This window comes from Brugia malayi, assembly GCF_000002995.4.
Source record: "Brugia malayi strain FR3 genome assembly, contig: Bm_v4_Chr2_contig_001, whole genome shotgun sequence".
Classification (NCBI taxonomy): domain Eukaryota; kingdom Metazoa; phylum Nematoda; class Chromadorea; order Rhabditida; family Onchocercidae; genus Brugia; species Brugia malayi.
In genome coordinates, this window is record NW_025062476.1 from 1,657,976 (window position 1) to 1,668,639 (window position 10,664).

The following is a 10,664-nucleotide window of genomic DNA, read 5'->3' on the forward strand; positions in this document are numbered from 1 at the left end:
AATATAAGTAAAACTAAAAGTTGAATTTTAAAATTTTTAATAAAAAAAAACATTTTAATTTAAACTTTCATTTCCTCCTTCATTCTTCTATGTAATTCTTTTTTTAAATAAAAAAAAAAATAGTACCAAAGATAAACATTCTTCGTTATATTTCACTCTCTATCAATGCAAATCTATCGTTGACATTTTGCTAACATTACTTTAGTCATCGTTTTAGTCATTTCACAAACGAAAGTATTTACTTTGATAAGAAAATTACATCATATAACATTTACTTTTTTTAATATTAAATAATTTTAGTAAATAAGTAAGTAAGTAAGAAGTAAGTAAGTAATGAGTTTCAGGAATTGTATATGAGTACCATGGTTGTTCCAGAAATTTTTCAAAATTGTTCGTCTGAATATCGTATCAAAGATATTAAATATATTCAATGTCATATACCTATGAATGTAAATCCATGTAAATTATTAAAGGTTAGCTATTGTTTTTATAATCTTTAAAATAATTAATATAAAAAAAAAAAACTTTTTTTGAAATAGAATTATTTTTTACCATTTTTATTTTTTTATTTTCTTCTAAAAAGTTTATTCTGTTTTAAATTGTTTCTTTTTTTTTTCTCTTTTTTTTTCAAGACATTTCCTTGAATTATCTCTGATATATTTTAATGTTTTATTAGTTTTAATAAATTAATAATTTCAAATAATAAGTAAATTTATTTTAGTCTTCAGGATAAGCACAATTATTTCCTGTTTCTTTTCAGGAATTACATGAAGCCAAAGATATTCGAAAGTATCTTTTTGCTACAATTCCACTTATACTCGCAACAATTGCTATTTTGATAAATATTACTTATGGTATATTGATAATAGAGTTATGGCGAAGGAAAAAACTTGGGTAATTTCTTTTTTGCATTATATTTTTTGAGAATATAAAAGCCAAATAAAAATGTGTTGGGGATTTTTACAATAGAAATTTGTAAGAATGATAAAGTTAGACTAATTTATAAATAGATAGAATAATTAGACTAATTTATAAACGGGATAATTAAACCAAGTTATAAACCGATACAAGAATTAGACTAATCTGTGAACCGACAGGATAATTAGACTAATTTGTGAACCGGTAGGATAATTAGACCAAGTTATAAATCGGTGAGATAATTAGACAATTCGTAAGCCGGTAAGATAATTAGACTAATTTATAAACCGGTAGGATTAATAAGACCAAGTTATAAATCGGTAGGATAATAAGACCAAATTATAAACGAGTAGAATAATTAGACTAATTTATAAACCGGTAGGTTAATAAGACCAAGTTATAAACGAGTAGAATAATTAGACTAATTTATAAACCGGTAGGATTAATAAGACCAAGTTATAAATCGGTAGGATAATAAGACCAAATTATAAACGAGTAGAATAATTAGACTAATTTATAAACCGGTAGGTTAATAAGACCAAGTTATAAACGAGTAGAATAATTAGACTAATTTATAAACCGGTAGGATTAATAAGACCAAGTTATAAATCGGTAGGATAATAAGACCAAATTATAAACGAGTAGAATAATTAGACTAATTTATAAACCGGTAGGTTAATAAGACCAAGTTATAAACGAGTAGAATAATTAGACTAATTTATAAACCGGTAGGATTAATAAGACCAAGTTATAAATCGGTAGGATAATAAGACCAAATTATAAACGAGTAGAATAATTAGACTAATTTATAAACCGGTAGGATAATAAGACCAAGTTATAAACGAGTAGAATAATTAGACTAATTTATAAACCGGTAGGTTAATTAAACCAAGTTATAAACCGGTAGAACAATTCGACTAATTTGTAAAAATGATAGAAAAAAGAGAAAATAAAAAAAAAAAAAAAAAAGTGAAGACGAAATATGCGGAAATTTTAGTATGTAATTATATCTTTTAGTATGATAAAAATAATTATTATTCGTTGATTTTTTTTTTTTTTTTTCATTTTATCTACTACATTAAATTTTAATCAATTTAAAATTTTAAAATTTCGATTGAAATCTTTTTTTTTTTTTTTTTTTTTTTTTAGCTCATTGTGTCGATATAGCTTTCTGATAAGTAGAACGATAAGCAGTATTCTTGCACTGATTCTTTTATACATTGTTTTAATTGCATGGAAATTTGAAATATTTCGATATGCATCTGCTGCTGCATTCATTTTAATCGGATCAATATCATTCTTAACATTAGCTGGTAATTTTTAAATTTTTTTTTTTTTTTTTAAATTTCAGTTTTTCACGTTTTTTTTTTTTTTAAATTTCAGTTTTTCATGTTTTTTTTTTTTTAAATTTCAGCTTTTCATGTTTTTTTTTTTTTTAAATTTCAGTTTTTCATGTTTTTTTTAATGTGCAAAATTTGATTCAATATTATAGCATATGAAAAAAACTTTTCACGTTTTTTTTTTTTTACTTTCTATCAATTTTTTGACTTTATTTTTAGCTAACTTTAAATCAATCATTTGTTTCACTTTTTTTCTTTCTCTACTTTAAATGATTAAAAATTTCAAATTTCACTTCTTTAAAAAAAAAAAAAAAATTTCAAGTTTCTATTAAACTATAAGGTTATTTTTTTTACAGGTACTTATGTTGCAATGACAGCATTACTTTATTTAGCAATTGTTCATCCATTAAAATATTTGTATTTGGTTAATGTTAAACGATGTTTTATTGTTATTGCAATTCTATGGCTTATTTCCATTGCTTTTTCGGTAATATTTGCTAAAATAAAAATCATTTTCTTTTTTTTTTTTTTTTTTTCGGATTTTTTAATTAATATTTGTAAAAAAATTTTTATATTAGCCTTTTGTTTCAACTTTTTAAAAATGTTGGATAAAAAAATTTAAATACATTTCGAATCATTGTAAAATTTCCTAAAATTCATAAATCAATCATATTTAGTAAAAAATATATGGGAAATTGCATTCAATAAAAAAAGTTTAAAAAATATTTAAATAATTTTTTAAAAAAAAAAAAAAAAAAAAAAAAACAAAAAATTATTTATTAATTTTAACCGATTTAATGAGTGAAAATTTCTAATAAATATTTTAGAAAATTTATGTTTAAATTTAGCTTTTTCTTGGTTTTTATGGTGCTACATTGTTTTATCCGCAAACAGCGCCAATTTATTGCTCATTTAATCGATGTCAACAGCCTATTGCTATATTTATTGTTTTTATGCTTTGTGTTTTTTTTATTATTGTCATTGCATTTTATCTAATTATACTTTATTTTATTCACAATCGTGATCGAACTAATCAATTGGTCAAATTTTTTAAATATTTCATTCATTTATTTGAGTTTTAAAATTATTAATTTACAAAAAATGAGTTAGATTATGGTTAGATTAAATGTAAACAAAGCAAGAAAAGCAAAAATCAATCATTTATAGATAAAGGAAATTAAAATATAAATATCTGATATTATCAATATATTTCATCCTCATTAATTTGATTAATACTGATAAGAGCAAATCAATCATTTATAAATGATATAATAGAGGAAATTAAAGTATAAATATCTGATATTATCAATATATTTCATCCTCATTAATTTGATTAATACTGATAAGAGCAAATCAATCATTTATAGATGATATAATAGAGGAAATTAAAGTATAAATATCTGATATTATCAATATATTTCATTTTCATTAATTTGATTAATACTGATAAGAGCAAATTTTTATTTATCATTTTTTTTTCCTTTGCCAATTTTTAAATAATAATTTACAGTTCAGTTATTGAAATGAAGAAAAATTTTGCAGAATATTGATTGTTTGTTAAATAGCTGAATGAAAAATGAGAAAAGAAAAAATTTTTATCTTTTATAGATTATACAGAAAAAAATAGTTAATTTTATTTTATGCAAAATCTAATAGAGAATTGAAATTGAAAATAAAAATATATGAAAAAATAGAAAAAAAAAAAAAAAAAACGTATATGTTTAATCCGGAAGTATCCGTAAAAATTTCTGAAAATTTCAGGATACTGATATAACAATAAGAAATAATGTACGAACAATGAATAGATTAGCATTAAATATGGTGACATTTACTATTGGTTCATTACCGATTCTTATTGTTGCAGCAATTGCAACAGCTAATTTAAAAAATCTAACTATTTTAGGTAAACTTATATTTTATCATTTTTTTTTTTTCTTTTTTTCATTCATACCGACTATAATTTTTTTCGGAAAAATAACAGAAATAAGATTCATACCGATTTTTTCGGAAATTTCGGAAATGTATTACTTAAAATTCGAATTAAATAAACATTGTTTCTACAATTAGATGATGAACAAATCTTCTAACAATAAATTATTCAATAAGGATAATTTTACAAGCAAACTATGCGCTACTATTGTAATTCGATTGGATGATAGAATTTTAAAATTCATTTTAATTTATTTAATACAATTATTATTTATATATTTGATTAAAACTTAAAATGTATATATTACACTTACTTACTTACTTACTTACTTACAGGTTTGGGTGATAAATCATCGTGTAAAACATTCCTTCATGGAAGACTCTTCTTACAAGTGGAAATTTTAGCTTGTACGGCGGCAATTGTTTGGGTATTAGCAATGATCTTTGATCCAATTATTAATTTTTTCGCTGACCCAAATTTCATCGATTCAATTCGATCATGGTTTTCATGTATTAAATTTCAAATTCCACCACTACGGCTATTATTTTTGCATAAATCAAACAGTAACAGTTGAACAAAGTGGACATTTCATCTATGTCACATTAATTTCTAAAAATTTATTACCTTTTTAGAAATTAATCTTATCAAATTAATCATTATCATCGTTTATTTGTTATCAGTGCAACAATAGCAATCAAAATTTTGATTATTTGTTAATATTCAAATTATATATGTAACTTATTAGTCATCGATTTGTTGTTTAATAATTCAAATTTGAAAAATTAATTTTGTTTTTCTTTTTCTTTTTCAAAAAATTTGACCTTTACAATTTTATAAAGTTTGTATTTTATTAAATAATATAATTTTTTCTTAACGATCAAAATTATTGCTGTTTAAATGTAGTTATTTTAATTTTATATTCGTAAATGAAATTATTTTGTTGAAAAATGCTTTAGTTCTTGTTTTACTATTTTTTTAAAATTAGAATTATTTATATTTTATAATTTTATTTTGCAGCTGAATAAATTGCAATAATTTTGTTTGATTAGCATACAATTTAACAAATTCTATGGGAATTTTACTCGTTGAGAGATCAATTATTGATGATTCATGTATGTAATCACCATTTACTCGTTATGATCATACTGTTAAAAATAATTAAAGAATTATCAATAATTCTTTCTCTCTCCCTCTCCCTCCCTCTCTCTCTCCCTCTCTCCCTCCCTCTCTCCCTCTCCCTCTCTCTCTCCTACCTGTTTATATATTATTCATAATATCAATTATTGATGAATCATGTATATAATCACAATTTACTCGTTATGATCATACTGTTAAAAATAATTGAAAGAATTATCAATACTTCTCTCTCTCCCTCTCTCTCTCTCTCTCCCTCTCTCTCTTCTACCCGTTTATATATTATTAATAATATCAATTATTGATGAATCATGTATATAATCACAATTTTCCAATTCATATAAGCACAATATAACGATAAATTACAATGATACACTTGGAATATCACAAATAAATCAAAAATGTAACAATTTGGAAAGAATAAATCAATGATTCATTGATAAAATTGATGAATCATTTTATGATAATATCATCCTAATACATGTCATTTTCTGTTCATTCTTGTTTTAATTAAAAGATTTTATTCTTTTATTTTTAGATTTTATTTTTTTACTTCTTTAAAAATGATCTGTAATTTATAATTTTTTGTATGGATTGATTAAATTTAACTAAAATTAATAATTAATTTCAATTTAAGCAACGTAAAAGATTGAAAATATTTTTTTAATGCTAATGGAAATATAAGATTAAAGATAAAAGATACATACAAAATGTATAAGTGATATCAAAAATTGTTATTTATCAAATTTTTTTTTAAAAAAAAAAAAAAAATAAAATAAAATAAAGGAGAAAAAAAGAGGAAAACATGGAGAAGTAGCAATTTAGTATGTGACAAAGATTTTTGAAAATTAGAAATTTTATTATTTTTTTATTTTCAAAAAAAAAAAAAAGAAATTAATAAATAAAATCAAACAGATGTGCTAAGGGTGATATAATGACTAAATTGTTAATAAATTAATTAATGGAAAAAGAATTATTAAATTTATTTAAAAAGTACAAAGATTACTGTAAACTGAACTTGAAAAAAATATTTTTGAAGAAGAAATTAGAAAAAGAAAAATTTGTCAAAATAGTTTTACTGATTGATTTTTTGAACATATCAACCTAGAAATGCTTCATTAATTTTCTTCATTCCTTTTTCTTATCAAATACATTCTTCCCTTCTTCTCTTTCTTATCACTTATCAGTGCACAATTTTATTTATTTACAAAGTGATAAGATGAGAAAATGCTATATGCTTTTTTATAAATTTATATTTGTAAGGTTTATGTGACTATTTATTATTGTTTATTACTTGATAAAATTTATTCTCACCTAACTTATTTAGAAAGTAATTGTTAATTACTAATTAATTTAAATGGATTGTTACTCGTATTGATTTAAACCTGTTTGATAAATTGTAAATAACAACATTTTTCCTTTCACATCTTCAACACAATTTAAATTTACTAAATTTCAATGCAATAATTACTAGCCATTTTAAAAGAAATATATTTTACAAATAAGTTAGAAAAAATTTTTATGTTTTATTTTTATTTTTTAAATTAATAAAAATCAAAATTTGAAAAGAAAAAGCAATAGCGAATTATTGTTAATTATGTTAGGAAGAATTGATGGAAAGAATCAAACAAATTGATAAGAATGATAAAGTTTAAGTAAATAATATTCAATCATTATTACCTTTTATGGCAAGAGGATAGAAACTTATATTATTTATTGTATATTTTAAAAAAATAAAAATTTCCTTTCTCATTTTTTGTTTGTCGTTTTTATGATAGTTTAAAAATAAAATGTAAAATTATTACAATAACATAAAACAGTTATCGATTAAGAAATAATTAGCATATTTGAATTATATTAAAATAATTTAGAGTTGTTGACAAAGTGATAAAGATATATTATCATAATAAGCTTATTGTTTCATTTGCTTATTTATTTGTTTATTCACTTCGTTATACTTTCTTAAAACTATCAAAAATTTTTGAAAGAAATAATATTACGCAAAGTAATCAAATTTGTAAAAAAAAAAAAATTATTTTCCCTTTCAGTTCTAAATTAGTATGAAAATTTCAATAAATATAAAAGTAAATAAAATGATGCATTTATTATTTTATTTGTTTGTTATCATGAAATGTCGCATTTCTAAATTCCTCCTACTTTTTTCTACTAATCTAATTTATGTTTGTCATTTAGGGGGGGAAAGAAAAAAGAGGATAAAAGAGTGCTTTATGATTTAAATCAAATTTCTCTATTAATTCTGAAATTTACAATTTTCTAAAAATTTCTATTTTTGCTAAGTTTTAATTTTTCCATTGCTTCAATTTTTGCTAAATTTCAGTTTTCTTTTTTTTTTTTTTATTAAAAAAATAAAACATAACAATACTGTAGCTTCTTCTTTACTGTAAATTGGAACCGGATAATTTAAATTCAGATTTAAAAGGTATAGAAATTTCAAATTTTAACGAACGCAGTTTGTGTTTTTTTCTGTCATATTAACATTTTGAAAAATTCAAAAAAAAAAAAAGAAAAAATTCGATTTAATGGACAATTATATTCTATAATAATTATATTCACAGTGAACTGCTTTTATTTTCAGGTTTTTGTCATTCAGGAAAAATTGTGGAATACTTTCCTTTGTGCACAATGATTGATATTGTTGTTTACGGAAGTATTGCACAAGATTTAGTAAGGTAATTTGAAATTTTAAGAAAAAAAAAATTATAAGAAATATAAAATGTACAAAATTTTGAGATGTTAGTTTGTAATAATCATAACTAATCTATTAAGCTATCTTCAATAAGTAAAATCGTAATCATTTTTCTTTTCCATAAATTTACATTGATTTCTTATTATTGAGCAGGATGCATTTACCGGAATGATTTTATCATTTTCCGATAATTATTACCTGTAAAAGACTAAATTATTTCCTAGCATAAATTCAGTATTTTATTTCGTTTCATTTTTCTTTCATCAAACTTATTTCATTATCATCGTTTCTCTCAGAATGAACTATTAATTAAAAAATTTTAAGTTATACGGATCAATTTCCACGACCAGGTGAAACGATAAAAGGTATATTTGAGACATCATCAGGTGGAAAAGGTGCTAATCAAGCTGCTCAAGCTGCTATGTTAGGTGCTACAGTATACATCATTGGAAAAGTAAGTGATTTATTATTATTATTATTATTATTATTATTAATACTACTACTATTACTACTACTACTACTATTATTAATATTATTATTGTTATTATTATTTCATTATATCATTTTATCAGAAAGAAGAAGTGCTATATAAGAACTTTAAAAACTTTTGGCGTAATAAACGTAATCCATTTTAACTTTTTATGGTTTTTTTTTTTTTTTTTTTTCCTAATGAGAAATAATAATAATAATAAAAAAAAAAAAAAAAAAACGTTATGATAATGAGTGATATAAATGAGAAATGGCTAATGATTCATTGATATATTAAATCCATTTAAATTATGCAAATTATCCAATCATTCAATCACTGTGATTTACGATCGTTAATTTATCCTAACAAATTATAATTGCATTTTAAGGTTGGCAAAGATGTATTTGGAGTAAGTAATGTGGAAAATTTAAAAACTTTTGGTGTAAATACTAAATATATTGAAATGAGTGAGAGCAGAAAAACTGGCTGTGCTACAATAATTGTTACAAAAGATGGTATATAATATTGTATTATTGTTCTTTTTCTTTTTTTTATATATATTTTTCAATAATAAATTCGCTTATTACATACAAAATGTTACAGTGAATTCTGCATGAGAAATTTACCTCTGAAAGCATTTGAAAAATTTAAGGTGAAAATTCGATAGTAATTGCACCAGGTGCAAATTTGGAATCTTTATCATTACCAATTGATGAATTGGATGAAATTATCGCTAACACAAAATTGGTACTTTGTCAAAATGAAACAATCTATGAATCTGTACGAAGAATATTTGAATTAGCTAGGAAGCATAATGGTTTGGAGTTCTTTTTTTTTGAACTATTTTAACAATTACTGAAAGTTATTTCAAAAATTATTTCGTCGTATAAGTCATAAATAATAGTAAAATTTCAAAATTGTTTTAATTTCAACGTTTCAAAATCTTCCAAAGATTGAAAAGTTGAAAAATTTAAAAAAAAAAATGAGTATGTTTTCAGTGCAAACATTTCTCAATTATGCACCAGTTGAAGTGACTTTCGCTAAAAGTATTTTAAAATTGGCAGATATATTATGCACAAATGAAATTGAGGTAGACCTGAAACGATAAGTTTACAATCTCAATTAATAATAATACGTTGACCGACTACCTATTTATTACTAATAATAAATGATATAGCTTTGAAATATATATATGGAATTACCTAAAATTTATACTTAATATTGGATTACGTATAAATGTCACAAAGAAATTAAAGCCAAAAACTTTTTCAAATACTTCATCTTCACCTATCTTTTATAAAATTTTTGATCTTAAACTTCTCTCAATTACATTCCTCAAAATTTTTGCATCGTTTCAGACGGAATATCTCGCAGATCAACGTATTGAAACTATTGAAGATGCTCAAGAAAGTGCCAAAAAATTACTACAAGCAGGTCCATCAATTGTCATTTTAACGCTTGGTGCAAAAGGTGTCACATATGCTACCAAACAAGGTGACTCAGGTCATATAACAGTACCAACAGTTAAAGTTGTTGAAACTACGGTAAGAATTATACAAAACATATATTTTCCAAATGAAATTTGTCTATATTGCAATTAGTGTTGAGCAGCAATTCGAATTATTAAATACACCTTGTAGGGTGCTGGTGATAGTTTCTGTGGCGCATTTGCATATTTCTTCGTGAAACGACCTGAATTGAAATTAAAAGAACAGATTCGACGTGCTGCATATATTTCTACTCTTTCGGTACAACGAAAAGGTAGCCGTGATTCATATCTGTGGCCAAAAGATTTACCTCCTGACTTACTCACATAAGCTTCAAAACTTTACCCATTCCCAACATTTGCTAATTTTTCAAAATTAATCAAAAGAAAAAAAAAAAAAAAAAAACTGAAAATAAATACTTGCTTCTTCTCGTCAATCTTTCAAGTGCATCAACAAAATATAATCAAACATCAAATTCGTTCTTCAAAATGACTAGATATTCAACTTTTAACTTCAATATTAACACATAATGGTACACCTCAAGCAAGTAACGATGCAAATCAGTTAGAATACTGCTACATCTGCACTGATTGCCGTAAATTCACTTATCTGTCAAGAAGTACAACAATAACTGACACATAATACAGCTAATCTTTTAGTAGTAATACAAATAAAACAA

At 23.0% G+C, this 10,664-nt stretch overlaps 2 protein-coding genes across 2 annotated transcripts; both read left to right on the forward strand.

Annotated features, from left to right (window-relative positions):
• Positions 1-353: 353 nt before the first annotated feature.
• On the forward strand, positions 354-4,762 carry Bm13993 (Ribokinase, putative; the record flags this gene model as incomplete). The annotated part of the gene is made up of 7 exons (XM_043078100.1): positions 354-473; positions 761-894; positions 2,068-2,231; positions 2,615-2,745; positions 3,107-3,298; positions 4,020-4,161; positions 4,524-4,762. 7 exons carry the CDS (start codon positions 354-356, stop codon positions 4,760-4,762), a joined length of 1,122 nt encoding a protein of 373 aa, XP_042934034.1.
• A 3,203-nt stretch (positions 4,763-7,965) lies between these two features.
• On the forward strand, positions 7,966-10,315 carry Bm18203 (Uncharacterized protein; the record flags this gene model as incomplete). Its single annotated transcript, XM_043078101.1, has 7 exons — positions 7,966-8,012; positions 8,354-8,483; positions 8,887-9,013; positions 9,151-9,315; positions 9,497-9,588; positions 9,857-10,042; positions 10,139-10,315. 7 exons carry the CDS (start codon positions 7,966-7,968, stop codon positions 10,313-10,315), a joined length of 924 nt encoding a protein of 307 aa, XP_042934035.1.
• Between the last annotated feature and the right edge of the window lie 349 nt (positions 10,316-10,664).